The sequence below is a fragment of the Trematomus bernacchii genome, unplaced genomic scaffold, assembly GCF_902827165.1.
Source record: "Trematomus bernacchii unplaced genomic scaffold, fTreBer1.1, whole genome shotgun sequence".
NCBI lineage: Eukaryota > Metazoa > Chordata > Actinopteri > Perciformes > Nototheniidae > Trematomus > Trematomus bernacchii.
The window spans coordinates 3,764,380-3,781,180 of NW_022987616.1; the positions used below are offsets into that span (position 1 = coordinate 3,764,380).

General features: G+C 39.5%; 2 protein-coding genes across 3 annotated transcripts; one reads left to right on the forward strand and one right to left on the reverse strand.

Moving 5' to 3' along the window:
- Nucleotides 1-1,761: 1,761 nt before the first annotated feature.
- tmem14ca (transmembrane protein 14Ca) lies at nucleotides 1,762-4,074 on the forward strand. 2 transcript variants are annotated; one of them, XM_034132374.1, is made up of 5 exons: nucleotides 1,762-1,897; nucleotides 3,094-3,178; nucleotides 3,370-3,471; nucleotides 3,570-3,657; nucleotides 3,882-4,074. In XM_034132374.1, the coding sequence occupies exons 2-5, from the start codon at nucleotides 3,103-3,105 to the stop codon at nucleotides 3,937-3,939; spliced, it is 324 nt and encodes a 107-aa protein (XP_033988265.1). In that variant the 5' UTR covers nucleotides 1,762-1,897; nucleotides 3,094-3,102; the 3' UTR covers nucleotides 3,940-4,074. The 2 variants fall into 2 exon arrangements, with proteins under 2 accessions (XP_033988265.1, XP_033988266.1); XM_034132375.1 differs by lacking the exon at nucleotides 1,762-1,897 and adding an exon at nucleotides 1,986-2,093.
- Nucleotides 4,075-4,176: 102 nt separating this feature from the next.
- On the reverse strand, nucleotides 4,177-15,285 carry mak (male germ cell-associated kinase). The gene is made up of 17 exons (XM_034132372.1): nucleotides 15,201-15,285; nucleotides 13,221-13,342; nucleotides 13,082-13,094; nucleotides 12,583-12,710; nucleotides 11,129-11,183; nucleotides 10,887-11,008; nucleotides 10,559-10,638; nucleotides 9,524-9,656; nucleotides 9,201-9,372; nucleotides 8,939-9,106; nucleotides 8,189-8,425; nucleotides 7,839-8,065; nucleotides 7,462-7,607; nucleotides 6,939-7,085; nucleotides 6,184-6,267; nucleotides 5,507-5,626; nucleotides 4,177-4,927 (listed from the first exon to the last, which is right to left on the reverse strand). Exons 4-17 carry the CDS (start codon nucleotides 12,684-12,686, stop codon nucleotides 4,767-4,769), a joined length of 1,956 nt encoding a protein of 651 aa, XP_033988263.1. The 5' UTR covers nucleotides 12,687-12,710; nucleotides 13,082-13,094; nucleotides 13,221-13,342; nucleotides 15,201-15,285; the 3' UTR covers nucleotides 4,177-4,766.
- Between the last annotated feature and the right edge of the window lie 1,516 nt (nucleotides 15,286-16,801).

The window sequence follows — 16,801 nt, forward strand, 5'->3', positions numbered from 1 at the left end:
ATTAGTATTATTATATTTGTATTGGCTGTAGTAGGATAATTATGCTGTGTTCCTTTCATTGAGAAAATGTTGCAACATACAAGGAACCTTCTTATTATTGCCTCTGCTCCTTCCCTAGATGTTTTGACATTTTGACCATGACTGGGACTTGTTCTTTTGCCCCCCTTAGTTATGGAAAAGTTGATTAGAATATTAAAAATATGCCCAGCTTGATTTTGTTGGATGCACACTCTATCCAGCTGGACGTGCCTGACTGCTGAAGTAACCATCCCGTCACAAGAAGTAGCTCCGTGAGATCATGAAATTGATGTCTGCTGAGTGAGAAGACTTCAGGCCCTTTGAATGAAACGCTGCTTCCCAGGGATTATAAATTGTATTCTAGCGCCACCTTGCTTCTGGAGAAAGGATAACATTTAAGACAATATTGCAGGTAATTGAAACCAAATGAGAATGTGTGCGCAAGCATTCCAGTAAGTGAAAAAAAACAATGCCATTCAAAAAAGCAGGTGGTCACAAGGAACATGTTAAAATTAGTAAAATATATAACATGGCCATGGGTCGAAATTCAGGCAGGTTTTGTTTATTACCTTTCCAACTTAATTGGACACATTCATTGGAGTAGGTTAAGTCATTTTTTGATTTCATAAACCTGTCTGTCTTCATGAACTTTAATCACACTTCCAAGACTTAACCTGCCCATTTTCACGGTAATCACCCAGCAGGGCTCCACTACTGAAAACACACATTCCGATGTGAGTGAAGATGTGTGAGAGTGAGTGTTTTGTTCTGCCTCTGTGCAGACATGTATATCTGAGTGCAAAACAGAATACATGTAAAAGTATTAAAATAAAAGCAAAATAAGTCTACTAGAAGCTTAGGTTGTTGATATGGCTTAAAAAGTAGCAGAATATAATCCTGTGGTGCCATCTAGTGGTGATAAAAATAAGACAAATGTATCTGTCATATCAGTTAGGAAATTAGATTATAGGAAGACCTTCTTGTAAGCAGGGTTCAGTTTCCACACTGTATTTTTTTCTACAGCAATTAAATAATACATTTCATTATGGCATATCAAACAACAGAAGCCGTTATTTTCCTTAGAGCAAATCACTCTGAAATAATGCTCTGTTGTCTAATGCACATCAATGTGGAAACAGATGGGGACGCTTTGCTCAAGGGTACATAATCAGTCTTGGGAGGTGGCAGTGTCAAATGATATGCAACAAATGGTGCTATTACCAACGTGTTAATTAATCGTTAATCCTACACATTATGTTCCATTATTGATTTAGATTGCTCCTGTTATTTTCTGTATGCATAGACAAATCAAGACATTGAATGTATTGTGCAAAATAGACTACGTTTTATAAACATAATTATTTAAACATATCTTAAAACCATAGGTTGAACAGAATTTAGAGAGTTTGACATTACAGCTGCGTTCAGGGGGAAATTAAGAGGGAAAGGGTAAGTTTTAAGAGAAAAACTGTCTAGGCGAACACATTTTAGAAGGTTTTATTTGTGTTATATGACTTTAATGTATTATGCACGATATACTACGTTTTATAAACATAATTATTTAAATACATCTTTAAATTGTTTTGGTTTTACAGGACTCATAGGAGTGCTGGACATTTCAGCTGCGTTCAAGTACAGGGAAGTTAGGGAGAAATGGTTAGTTTGAGGGGGGAAAAAGCCAAAACCTTGTGCCAAGTTTTGTTCATTTGCATGTCAATAAATCATGTTTTCATGAACGCAGCAGCACCTGCTTCCCAACCACTACGGCCTACATTTCCCATCAGGCACCCTGCCGCGTTTTGTGTGTACCACTAAATTGTGCTCGGTGGAGAACAGGCTGCCGTGTGTTGACAGTAACAGAGGACAAACTGAGAGCAAGGTTGTATGGAGCATACTTGTGGTTCATGTTTTCATGCTGCTTTTTTAGACGTTTAAAGCTGTAAATACAATACAAACAATGGCGTATATATTCTGTAATCCGTCGTGTTAGCATGTCTGCAGCAGCAACACAGATGCTAGTTTGTGGTAGGCGTGCATGGCTAAGGCTCTGTGCTAAAGAAGCTAGCTTTACATAAGTAAGCCTTACACACACATAACCCACTGTTGGTCCACAATGTAACGACTTCTGATTTTTTTTTTAAACAGACATGGGTTGCAATGGGAAAACTCTCTTGAATGATACAATGTTTCTATACGTGCTGTTTCCTCAGCTAGTTTAGTGTACCACCTCTGCGTTGCAGCATTCAGACAGTCCTTTTGGTGTCTTTGCACGTGCAAGCAGAGGTTGAAGCAGTATTCAGATCTTGTACTTGAGTAAAGGTAGAAGTACCAGAGTGTAGGAAGAAAAATGTACAAGAAGAAGTCCTGCATTTCAATACTACTAAAGTAAAAGTACAAAAGTATTCGCATCAAAATACAGTACCTAAATTAAAAGTACTCATTATGCAGATTGGCCCATTTCAGAATAATATATTATATATTTTGTTTTATAATTATGAATACATTAAAGTGTTCTCAAAGCTGGTAAAGGTGCAGCTAGTTTGAATGACTTTGTATACAGCAGGGTAGCTTGTGAATTTACTCCAGGTGGAACTAAAGTCTGATTTAAGACTTGATTATATTTTACATAATTAATCCAAATCTGCAAAGTAAATAAAGGTATACAATAAATGTAGTCGAGTAAAAGTACATAAAGTACCTCTGAATTGTAGTGGAGTAGTATACTCGAGTAAATTACAAGTTTCTAGTACTTAGTTACTTTCCACCACTGCAGCTAGCCTTATCTGAGTTAGCCAGACACACAAATATGTATCCTCCGTTGGTCCACATTGTAACGATTTCTGATAAAAAAAACAGACAAGCACTACTGTGTCAAAGCGGGAGAACTCTCTTTAATGACACAATGTTTCTCTACCTGCTGTTTCCTCAGCTAGTTTTGTGTAACACCTCTGTGTTGCAGCATTCAGACAGTCCTTTTGGTGTCTTTGCACTTCTACGTTTTATTACGTGTTCAATAGGAAGCTGTGTGAATTAAATAGTTAATGTAGGTCCACTCATACGCTGTTTTATTTGCAGGTGTCCAACATGTCTGTGGATTGGGTAGGATATGGTTACGCGGCCCTCATCGCTTCTGGGGGAGTCATAGGTTACGTCAAAGCAGGTAACCTTATATTCTTGTATTTTTGTATTATTGTGTATGCTTTGGATGTGGATGTTATCTATTTCATTCAATTATTTTCATGGCATATAAAACTAAATTATGTTACTCCCACACACACACCAGTCTGTTCATGCTCTTCAGTCCTTGATATAATAAATGCAGGTGTTGATGTGCTGTGTGTTCTCTTTCAGGCAGTGTCCCCTCTCTGGCTGCTGGTGTTCTCTTCGGTGGACTCGCAGGTATCGGTGCCTACCAGATCTCCAATGACCCTAAAGAAGTTTGGGTGTCCCTTGGTAATTATACTGACAACACTGTTTGTGTCCCATGAGGATAATTTCAATTTCTGAACAAGTTGTATTACATCTTATTTTGTTCATCCTGTGTCTTCCAGCTACATCAGGAGCTCTGACTGGTGTGATGGGAAAGAGGTTCTACGGATCCAGGAAGTTCATGCCAGCTGGCTTGATGGCTGCAGCAAGGTATTTGTCATATGAATAAACTGATTTATTTTACATACATGAACATATTCAAGGAGAGGTAAAAAGGATGACTCAGACAAGGTGTGGTGGTTGCCTCTATGAAAGACCATGTACTTGATAAATGTCTGTGATAGACTCATTATATGGACCTTTTCTGTTGACCCCAGACGATGGGCCAAATGTCAAAAACAGAGATGTGATTTTTCATTTTTTTCCTGTTTCAGTCTTGTGATGGTGGGGAAGCTCGGTCTGTCTCTGCTCCAGAAACCCCAGGAGTCGTGATGGAGTGAAGACTCTGAGGTGTACCCTATGATCTGTTTCATGTCAGCATCTGTCTTTCACTGTTGACCGTTAAATGTTATTTTGTAAAGTGTATATTGGAGGATGAAATATAGAACCTTGTTTATATAATAGAAATGGTTGTCTTGTCCTTTTTGTATGAGTGCATTATGACATTACATTTATTTATTTGTATAAAAATGTTTACAAAATGCTCAATTAATTCATTGCATAATACAAATAGGTGTGCCATTGTCTTGCGTCACAGAATAAGTTGAAGGGATCGTTTTTGTTGCTATTACAATTTTTTATGAAATTTTAAAGCAGAGGGATCAACGCAGGAGCTGTTAATAAATTACTGTTAGTGCTTTTCCATCAGTATTAAAACAATACTTGACAACAATAATAAACTACAGTATAAAAATGAAAAGCTATGCTACATTTGAATTGTACACAGAGTATCTCAACACTAACAGTAGAATTGGCTCACACTGGAGTACAGTGGGATTGTCTAGCAGACAGTCTTATTTCAGCATCATGGCAACCGTCATCTCCAAAACATGTTTTCCAGTAACATCTTTTGGGCTCTCTGGAAACAGAATTATGCAATTGTGGCATGAAAAATGTCTCCTGAAAGCATGTCTTTTGAGACCAGTTTTTCCCCCTACCAGCTACCTCTGTTGATTTGTTTGTAATTTGTTTCAGGGGAACATACTGCATTCCCTGTAGGGTTTCAGTGTGTTTTAAAACTGTGCTTGGGGTTAACATCCATTATCTAAAGATGTATACCAGAGTCCATCAAGCAGGAGAAGCTGTATGACTTGTCCGATCTACCGAGTTCCACCATATTTGGATGTCCAGTCCACCCTGCCGTGGACCGGCTGCACGGGGGGGGCTCGGCTGAGGAGATTCCCAGAAGTCTTCCCCAGGGCCGAGTAGCTGCTCCCCTTCATCTGAGTCCTGTCTGCCCTCCTCTTCAAGCCCTCGTAATCTGGAGGAACACGCAAGTCAGTGAGTTTTCTCTAATAAAAACAGTTTTAAACACATAAGCTATATAGCCAGGTGAAGCTAGCAGGACACATCCACATTAGCTAGACAGGATTTTACTAGGATCTTAATGTAATCAGCAGTCAAAGCACTGGACCATAACAATACAGAAGGACAGCTTTGTTCATCTGAAAACATCAATGCAAGGAATCAGGCAAGAATCATTTTAAAAGGCTAAAATAAAGAAGGCTAATAACTACTAGAAAAAGGCCAATACCTTCATTACTTTCGCTCAAAGAGGAGTTGGATACAGGCTTGGCCTTAGCAGATTTAGATTTCTCTTTTTTGTTATCAGGAGAAGAAGAAGGATTGACTGAAAGAGTGAAGAAAGAGGAGAAACATAGTACCAGTAAGTAGGTGAGAAATTGATTAGAGTAAAGGAGTATGAATAGTCATGGCAAACTGATATTCAGAAAGATGAGGGAGTGAAACCGTTGAAGCTGGAAAAAGGGGGATCAAGTGAAGTTACCAGATGTAAAAGTATTAAGAATAATTATGTCAGCTTAGCATGATCAAATCTTACTTGTGTGCTGACCAGCCAAAGGAGCGAGATGGATTCTCTGCCCCACTGAGCCCACCTCTTTCTTCTGGAATGAAGGAATATAAGCGCCAGAGAGGTTGTATTTGGTGCTCACAAAGTTCCCTAAAATAGAAGAAAACATAGTTAATGTGTCTTTATTTTAATGTAGCAACCTCGCTAGCATTAGCTGCTTCTCACGGTCATATAAGATGAAATAATGTACACCATTGAAAACATACAAATGAAGTAAAGTTTAGAAAACACACTTAATAGATGTTCTCACACATGGCTTTACTGATACAAATTGTGTGTGAAGTGGCTACTGCATATGCAAAAGCTATTGAGGACCCAAACAAATGACTACGGCCGAGTGATTGAAGTCATTCAGCTTCTGCAGCGACTCCATCGATCTGCAGCTCACAGATGCTTATCGGGGTAATTAGTGAAAAGCCTTATTGTTCCCCTAAGAAGATGTTGTGGTTGTAGTGCAATCTAACATCTATTTAGCAACTGGAGCTCTTAGTTCTCTGGCTAAACTGTGTATTTGTACCCTTGTCTCCTGCAGAGTCTTTGGCAGTTGGGTTCATTCACATGTTAAGATGCTGGGTGAATAACTGAAGCTTGTTGCATCAGCAAACACACTCAAAATACAACACAAAAGTTCACGTGAAATAAAATACCTTTGGAGAGATCAATTTTCTCCAGTATTCTTTCTTTAACAACAGTTTTCTCTGGCGGGCTATCGTCAGATTTAGAGGCATTGTCTTCTAGTTTCACACGGAAAAGTAGAGCCGGAGAAGAAATGCATGCAATCAGAAAGAAGAGGAAAAGGAAAAACAGAAATGTGAGATAAATATCATGTTAGCATCTCAGTTAGAAAAAGGGTTATTGTTCTTGACTGTAAAGATACAAATAGGTGTTCATACGTGTATCAAAACAAACGCTGTGTGTGGGGACAAATGAGTAGGGGGTGCAGTTGAAGGCCTTTTAAGGAACACTTGATCTTACACAGACAGTCTTAATCTCATGAATAAGCAATGGAGAGGGAGAGAAAGGGTGAAAGAAAGAGACAGAAGAAGAAGAAGAAGAGAGCACAGCGGGGACTCATATTGTGTGTCTGTCTACATGACAAATGATTTATAGAGATCTCCCTTTTCTAAAGTCGCAGACACTTTAGACTCACTCCTAACCCTGCTTTGTCAATGGCTCCATAACTACTGATCAGGAGACATTAGCTGCATCATTAGCATTTAGTGCCTTGGTGGCACAGAAGTGTTGTATCATGTGACACTGACAGTAGCCAGGTTTCCACTGCAGGGCATAATGAGGCGGGTGGAGGTGTACTCGTGATTCTTATCTCTGATAGATTTGATTTCTTTAACATGTTAGTCAAATCTGGACACTTAACACCTCTACTTTAGACATTAGTCCTCACCTGCTTTGGCTCTAGTGACTGATAATCCTCCTCCAATAGGAGCGAGCGGTTTATTTACAGTGTTTGAGGAGTTCTCCCACAAGTCCCGCAGCGTCAAACCACTCAACTCCTTATCGCCAGAAGAAGTCTGATGCTTGCCGATCAACCCTAAAAGCAACAGGAATGATGTGATGAAAACACAAACATTTAAATCACCACGTTGAATTTTCTGAAACTCTGATCAGGTGACCTAAAGTATGATGATAACGCTTTGTTTTTAGGACCAATATTTAGGGAAATTTGCATTTGGACTTGCTGATTCTTAGGTTTTCTTACGATAGTTAGTGTCATTCAGCATTAAACACTAGATCTACCAGCAGTCATGCTTTACAATTGCTCACCTGACATTTTAAACAACTTATATAAAGACTGTAAGAGGGAAAATTATGCCAAACTATACAAAAAAATAAAAAAATTGCTTGCAAAACGCTACAATTTGCTGCTCTCTTTCCAAGGATAAGGATTGCTAATCATGCAGTCTTACCTGGCAGATATCGAGACTGGCTCAGGTAGTGCTGTCGTGCAGCAGATCCTGGGAGATTGGGGTCCATTTGGCCCATCTTAACATTGTTGGGTAGCTTAGTGACTGTGCTGTAGGAATACAGAGGCTTCTGCTCCGACTGCTTGGGCCTGAAAACATAAAAACGAGACACTTTAAGAGTCTGTACCGAAAAAGCAAATCAATGCATCACATAAAGTCAGAATATAAGTCCTACTCCTATGGTGGTAATAGATGTGTTAAATCATTTAGGGAAGTTAAGGACATTTTGCATACATATTTTACTTAAACTAACTCTTGAGAAATGCGAGATGCTTGAGGTAAATCACAATTCACCAATATAGTTCTGTTAGGACACTTACTGTGGGCGATGCTCCTGAGGGCCCCTCTCCTCCTGAGGGCCCCACTCCTCCTCTTCGTCCCCCAGGCTGGGCTTCTTGGAGTCGGAGGCGGCGGTTTCTGAGCGGTCCGATTCCTCCCAGCTGTCTGAGGTCTTGGCGACGGTCTGGCCCCAGCGACGACGGCCGCTCTTCAGCACCGCCACCCCACCCCCACCAACGCTGTTCTCACTGCCCTGCGATGCTGCTTTCTGCAAAGTAAGGGACCAGAAAGACTCCTTTATGTATGACAAGGTAGTGTTTGAATCTGCATAAACTCAGGTGACTCCATTATTTGATTCAACAAGAAATACAATAATGTTTGTGATACTCACTGCATGACCTCCTGCTTTACTCTCAGTTTGGGGAAGGGGGATCTGCTGAAGAGGATGATGATGGTGCGGCTGCTGGTTTTTGGAGGAGGAAGTGGAGGCTTTGGAGTCAGAGGAAGACTGCTGGGTATCAGCCTTGGACTCCGAGACCGGCGGCCTGGCCTGGACCTTCTTGATCTCCTGGCTCTGAGGACGAGGCCCTAAGATCTGGCCTACCTGGAAGTATGGGTAACGCAGGGACTGGACAGGGAGAGAGAGGAATACAGATTGTTCTTTAGCTATTACGATTACTCCCTGAGCATTTCTGACTATGAATCAACATTTCACACTCAAACCTGTAAGGAAGTTTGCTTTAATTTATACAATGTGACAATGCATTACAAAGAATAGCAATGTAGACTTTATCCTATTCAAATATGTATATGTTGTGTGGAGTAAGTTAAACATAATTTGAATTGTTTCCTTGGAATCAGCTAAATCTGGATGTGATCCTACACCTGGGAGCTTTGTAAGCAGAGCATGGAAAAGTCCCCTCTAAGGTGTTTCCTACCCAGGGCCCACAGAGTAATCAAACCGTCTCAGTGGAGGAAATTATGTTTAATCATGTAATGACCTGACCATGTTTTCTGCATGATATGGATACGTGATGCAGAGGGCCAGAGGGAATCAGGTATGACTTCAGAACTAATAACAAATGACTGGGATTAGGATGCTAATGCAAATAAAGCTATGGTTTCTTATACTCTCCCCCACCTGTACAGCAGTGGGTCTTTTTTTGGGGTCCCACTGCAGCAGGTCCCTCATCAGTATGATGGCCTCGTTGCTGGCATTTGGGATGAGGGTCTTCAGGTGGGTGGGCACACATTGGGGGAAGCGAAAGTTCATTGCAGAAGCTAGCTGGTAGCCCTCTGACCAGTCCGTCTACGGGAGGAAGACACAATCAGATGGTTAAATGTATGTTTTATTTATTAATCAGGTGTTTTTATGTTGTTTTCGTCATTCTGTTTCTTCTCACCTTTTTCACGGTGCCTAGAACTTGGCATATCTTAAAGATCTCATCCACCTCACTGTTTCCAGGGAAGAGAGGTCTGAGAGTGTAGAGCTCAGCCATGATGCAGCCCACCGCCCACAGGTCAACAGGAGAGCTGTAGGTAGACGATCTGAGCAGGACCTCTGGAGCCCGGTACCTGGACAGAGGACATAATCAAGTAAACAAACGTACAATCAGGGTATTGCAAAAAGTGAATCTAACTTGCATCTGTACCAAAGCAGTTAAGCACACTGCAATGGATGCACATGCTCTCCTCTGTGTTTAAGATGGCGATTCATTATGCTTACCATCGGGTTGAAACATAGTCTGTGTACGGAGGTTTGGAGCGGATCTCTCTGGCCAGTCCAAAATCTGCTATTTTCACCAGTTCTGGACCCATGCACAGCAGATTCTCTGGCTTCATGTCCCGATGAAAGAACCCTGTGGATTGGTAAGTATTAAGCTTAAGTCATTGTGTAAAGCACATTGCCAGATTACAATCATATGTGACTATTCCACATTAGTATTTAAAACTTTAGCTACATTTAGAAGAAGAAAAAGGAAAAACTGTGGAGCTGATGATTGGGTGTATATAGCCGCTGTCAGCGCTGGCCTTGGTTCGATGGTCTGTGTATTCGACATTGACATTTCGAACCATGGATACATTGTTTCTTTAACCTTAAGCAAGCTGTTTTAGTAGCCTGTTATTGATGGTATGCAATACTTATTTCCACATGTACATTAAAGGGAATGTATCTACATGTTGGCAGTGCACTTAGCACTACATTTCAATATACACCCAAACCAACTACTGAAAGGTTATTCTGATTATGAACAGGTAAAGAATGACAGTGTAAAGCCTCTTACCATGCTTATGTACAAAAGCCAACCCAGATATCACTTGAAACAGGATGTTCCTAATTTCATTCTCTGAGAACATCTTATTCTCTCTAACAGAAAACCAAAGAGATAGAAAAGGAAGGAAAGAGGGTTAAAAGACAAATGAAAGAAAAGCAGTTAAAAGAAAGGGAGATCCTGAAAAGAACATGCATTCTTGATGTGTGGAAGAAATTAGCAGGTAGTGCAAGGTAACTGTAAAGTTCCCCAAAACGTACACACAGCCATTCTTCAAAGTAAAGCAGAGCAGAAGGTTAGATGATTAAGGGTGTACAAACGACAAGATTCTTAATTATTTATCACCAGATTGCCAATTTCGAACTTTGATTGAAATGCTCAACTTTTTATAGCTTTTTCGTTTTCTCATTGGCGATATGCCGTGAATCTTGCAGTATGCAACCACTGTCATGCACATGCAGGCCATGAAGGGAACACAGTGCACCTACCATGTTTGTGAATAAATGACAGGCCTTGTAAAATCTGAAAGCTTATGTTTCTTGTAATTGATTCAGGGAACAACTTTTTTCTGTAAACATAAAATTGATAGGATTCAGGAAGAATCAATACATAACATCGCATTATGTTTTTCTTGGTACACACTAACTGATCAAATGAGTTGAAAAATGTAGCACACGTGAAAATATAAAGGAACATCACAATCCTATTTGTGTGAATGAATGTCTAAACTTTTCGCGCTACAAAGAGGAAGCTCTTGAAGCTCAAACTAGACTTCTGTGCAGACATGCATTGTAGAGTGTGTTAATGTCTTCTTACCTGTCCTTCATAAGCTGGTAGAGGTTCTCCTTCATGTACTCAAAGACAAAGTACAGGTGATCGTTCTCTCTGATGACCTCCTTCAGCTTCACCACATTCGCATGGTTCAGCTTCTTTAGAGACTAGTGTGACAAATCATGGGAAAAGTTAAGAACAACAATAATGATACCACACCGTTCTGCTCTATAAGGCATACTTGCTTCTGCACACAGATCTATCTAAAGTATTAAGATCATCCTCACCTTCACTTCTCTTAAGTTCATACATTCTTCCCATGAATAAAACTTCCTTTTCATCCTGTGGGGGAAGTCAAAACCAGATATTAATTATTACATGCAACTTAAAAATACAAGACACTACATTTGCAGGGCATATAACCCACATACAGTAAAGTCAAAATTCCTTTGTTTATCTCCATCAATAATTCAGCTTTTTTGAGGTGTTTCAAATTTCACTTCATTTCATTTGACGTATAAAACCAGCAAAAGCTCAAGACATAAAGTGACATAAAAACATCTTTACCATTTGCTTCTCTACTTAAATTAAGTGTGAAATGCATCTTGATTCAGTTGTATTGAGTTGTTATCGCAGTATGTGTTGCTATATACATTAAAACCACACCACAGCTGGTATGCGGGACACATTTACGACAGCTTATCTTCTCTGATCAGCGTTACCTCTCCCTCCACCTGCCGTTATGTAAGAGTCACAGAACGTGCACATATCTCTTTCTCCCCTCTGGTCACCTGCCAGTTTCTGTGGTCCCTTCCACAATGACAGCAACCCGACACACTCCCTCTACTTTCACTGCCTTTCACCGTCACCACCTGTATTGACTTGCATGGCAACCATATAATCAGCCGGTGGATGCATCTCCCCGGTTTCTCATCTATTATTGAACCCTTCTGCCACGCTGCTGGAACAAAGGCATGTTAGCCGGTTTGTTTGCCCTAGTGATGGTAGGAAACCAGAAGTCCTAAACTTCACTTTGAACATTGTTTTAGATGTTGATACAGGGTACAAGTACAATTCAAGTTCAGTTTTGTATATTTTTACAAGTGCATCCTTTCTAAAAGTGTTAAGGTGGGCAAATATTGCACAGAAATTGGTTTAGAAATGTGTGAGTAACATTTCATTTGATATATAACGAGCAATTTCTTTAACGAATGTGTATATTGAAACTTAAACCTTGATATTATATACTTCCAGAGTGTGGTTATATTCAAATATCGCACTATTTTTATTAAATGTCTTGCTGCGATGACATTTTCCCGGGTTATTGTTAGACTTGTTAAACAGTATTCGATGTAAACTAGGTTGTGCACTGTTTGAACTTTGAGAAATATTAAAATATTTAAGATTCAAAGATGTTATCGTCATACGCACAAAACAGTGTAGTTGTTGGCGATTTAAATCTTAGGCCCTAGGAGAAAGTAAAATAGTGCAATTAAAAAAATTGCAAGTGCTGCAATACAAGTTAAATGCAGGAATACCAAGTTAGTTATTGCACTTATATAGAACTGTCAGTATTGTATGGTGTACTCAATTGTAAAGCTGCCCTTAAAACTAGATAAAGAGCACATTTATGCTTTGTCACAATATGAAAATAACCAAAAATATTGCGATATTGTCATGCTATAACAAAGACATGCTAAAATAATAATATATATATTTAAAAAAGGATCAATACCCTCACCTCTTGATAGCCACCAGTTCTCCAGACTCGTTGCTTCTCCCCATCAGCACGCTGCCGTAGGTGCCGTCACCCAGCTGCCTCAGGGTGGTGTAGCGATTCATCATCTCTCAAGACGGTTTCATTAGGGTCTTAACTTAAACTCTGTCCCCAGAGTCAGAACTAAACATGGTAAAGCAGCATTCAGTTATTATGCTCCAAATATCTGGAACAAACTCCCAGAAACCTGCAGGTCCGCTGCAACTCTTACTACTTTTAAATCCAGGCTGAAGACTTTTCTTTTTGCCGCTGCTTTTAATTGAACTATTCACATCTTAAACTGCACTGTAACTTTTAACTTTTATCCATGTATTTTTTCTTTTAATGTTTATTTTATTATCTTTTCTTTTTAATGACTGATTTTAAATGCCATTTTTAAAATGTCTTCCATTTTTGTAAAGCACTTTGAATTGCCTTGTGTTGAAAGGTGCTATATAAATAAACTTGCCTTGCCTTGCCTTGCCTTAACTTTCCTTCTGCATAAGGGGGGGAAAAACTGAGTAAATTCAAATGATCAAAAGTCTTTCATCTGCCTATTCTTGAGTAGAGTTAATTTCCTAGAAGACATCATTTTTAAAAGGCCAGTATGTCACGATGCTCACCAACTCTTGGAGTTCCACACTCATCCTGCAGTGTCTGATCCGTTGTTAGAAAGGTTGGATCCTGCTCATGTAGGTCAGCCAAAAATGGACACCGTGCCAACAGTTTGAAGCTTCACCCATTCCTGGAAATCACCAAACACAAGGATTTTCCTCAGATCTACAAAGCTAAACGAGAAGCACTTCTTGTTGTTCTGTCAGGGAGGAGGATTAGGCGTGTGTCTCACTAGTAGGAGGCACATGACCACCCAAGAGAGATGACAAAGCCAGCCCTAGGCAGATTAAGTCAATAGGGATGTAAATAGGATGTTACATCACCATCACGCTTACCGGCATCCACTACCTTCCCCAAGCACCCTGCCTGGAGGATCTGATTCACACCAAAGGCCTTAGTCATCATAATGTTGTGATGCATATTCAGCCAAAGGGCTTTTTTAACCGCACCTGTCAGACTGATATCGTTTGATTTCTCTAATAGTGAAATGCATAGCTGTCCACGGTGCTGTTTTAGGTTGTAACATACAATTATTGTATTATTATGCATATGCATCGCATCATAAATATGTATTCTTGCACCTGCCTCATGTATTTTAACTTAAAGCTAATAAGGTAAAGTGAGTAGCCTCCCTGAAATCTTTTAAGCCTAGTTTAACCTCTTGTATTAAGGCCTCATGCTGGGTTTATGTTCAGTTTCTCTTAAAGAAAGGCCAAGAGAAAGTCTGGGGTTTTAATGGTCGTAAAATGTATATTTTGATAACTGAACATACATCTACTGTATAGACCTTGTAGGACATGGTAGTTATTTTTGACATTTAAACTATCCTCAAGGTGTAAACTATTCATTAAATGGGGGGGGATTGCACTGTCAAAGAACCTCTTCTGATAATGAGAGGCTACAAAAGTGGAGTTATGACCAATCATTGTTATTTTCTTTATCAACTATCAGAAGAATCTCTTTAAATGTCAAGGTTAAACAGTGGTAGCCCTGTAGACTGAAAAACAGCATGCATAATCCAGGTAATACAAAATAAAATAAAAGGTATTTTTTTGTATGAACTGTTAATAGATGGATTGGTTGAAGAACAATGAAAAGCATACACACATGTAAAGCTATGAAAGCATAGTTTTGAGCATTAGTGTTAGGATTTGAATTCCATCTGTCAGCTATTTTCTTGAAACTTGAGTACATTTGTCGATCGCTGACATGCTGTATTTAGATTAGAAGAAATGAAGATGCAGGTAAACCAAGGGTTACCAAACAAAATAAGATTAGTGTACATTTCATTGAATGGGGCCATCCAAACAGTATGTCCAAACTGGATTTAGCTCTATGTCTCCTAATAATCAGTACAATTACAAATATGTAAATGTTTATAGATTAGTTATACATTGTGCATGCTGTATATAGACCAGAAATGATTTCTCTAAACAAAACCTTGTCTGATGTCCAAGTCTCAGTGAAACAATAAGCTCTAAGACAAGAGGAGAAGCCAGCCAAAGGACTGCTGGCCTGCACTCAGCTTTCACATATGGCAATCTGTTGTGGAGGGATTTAAAGGGAATTAAGAAAAGTATCCAGGCCACATGACATTAGGAAGCTATTCAAGGTCAATTATATTGAAAACACGTGGACACTAACCGGACAGCGGAAAAGAAACAGAATAATTAAATTGGATCATTAATTCTAAATGTCATTTCTTGACAAAGTACATTTGGAGGTAATTGATTCCCTTAAACTCTACTGTCATAAACATTCAATGTAACACACAGCAGGGAAAGACATCCTAGTCTAACTCTAAAAAATAACTGATATCATTCCTGTAAAAATAAAAGACAGTGGAGTTCATCAGAAAGAGTTAAAACCAGAGAAACATTTGTTGTTGACATGTCTGCTTTGACAGTTCAGTTCCTCAACCACCATTTTCTTGGAATTTCTTTCAAACCCCCCTTTTCTTCTTCTTTTTCTTCCAGTTTTTAACTCACCATTTAGGGGCGTTGCTCCTTTCCTCGGCCGTTGTCTGCGCCTGCTGATAGCTCGAAGTTTCTTCAGATGAAATATCTAAAGCTAGCTCCTGCGATACTTTACGTGCGCGTGACTGCTCCCCATGGCAACGCACATACAAACGTGACGCTTGTTTCCAGGTGACGAGGGGCGCGCTCAGACGCATTGATTTCTGGGACTTGCGGAAGTGTTTTTTTTTTTATCTGAGGAAAACAATACATCCATGAAAACAATTTAAACCATGATTTAGAAAAATAAAATATATATACAGATTGAACTTTAGTTTTTCTGAAATAAGTTTAATTGACTTGAAGTTGTGTTGCCAGTAATATTAACAGTCTTTGGCGAAGTTCTTAACACCTTTGAGTTCATGTTTTGAACTCAGCCACACAAAGCAAGAACCAAAGCGACAGGTAGCCTAATTTATGTTTTAATTGTGTTGTTATCCATGCAAACAAGTTTCAGACCCATAATGACAGAGATGAATTGTTAGCTGATTAACTCAAATATGTCCACCAAGGTGACTTCCAGGGTATTTACAGCATAAATGTTCAGGGCGACAAAAAAGGGGTCAGAGTGAGACCTCTTTACTTCATATCTGGACACTGTAGTTAATGTGCTCCACCACAAGATGGAGCCGTAGTTCTGTGTTGATTTTCACATGGACCAGTATAGAGCTGTCAGACTCAATCTCACCTTAAAGGTAAGGTAGGTAAGAATGGAGAAACCAGCTAGAATTTGAAAAGACGCAGCCGAAAAAAATCTGCCCCTTCCTTCAGACTTCCTTACAGATCCCCTCCTCCAACACACACGAACGCGCACATGACCAATGAGGGCACGAGATAAGTTTGTGCACGAGATGGAAGGCTGACAGGCAGGTAGGGAAGCCGTGGTCTACCTGCCTGTCAGCCTTCCATCTCGTGCACAAATTTATCTCGTGACAGATGATTTTTTTTTAATGTATTTATTGTTAATATATTCATTGCTATCGGGATGTTAAGAGCATTCCATGAAAAGAATGACTTACCCCACCTTTAAATTAATAAAAATGTAAATTTACTATTTCAATGGGCATATGTGTATATGTAGATCAGCAGCCTGGTTATTAGATCGAACTTATTTTTCATATCCAACACGCCCATTAAAAGACAATGATCCATGAATTGAATATACCTGGACTACAATATAATAAAATAGAATAGACCAAATCATGACATTTGAACACAGACATGAGTCATGACCCCTGATGAAGGCTACATGCACCAAGTAGTCCCCATCACCGCGATGATCACAGACATATGGCATGAATAATAACTTATGGATAGCATATTTATTCTTACAGGCTAAAGGTCATGATTTGCTTATTCTAATTTAAAATGAAGACAACATTCCTATATTTTCTGTGTAAGCATGTGTCCAAGTGGTGGTCTGCTCACTAACACACAAAGCAGGTAAACCCAAGAAGCAGGAGAGGGGGGATAACAAGTGTAATTTTGCTCTAAGAGGATTAGCACAGTCGTTAGCCACCCGCTGCTTGTCTCCACTGATGCCGGTTCACCGGTCGGAAAACAGCGCGCCTCAA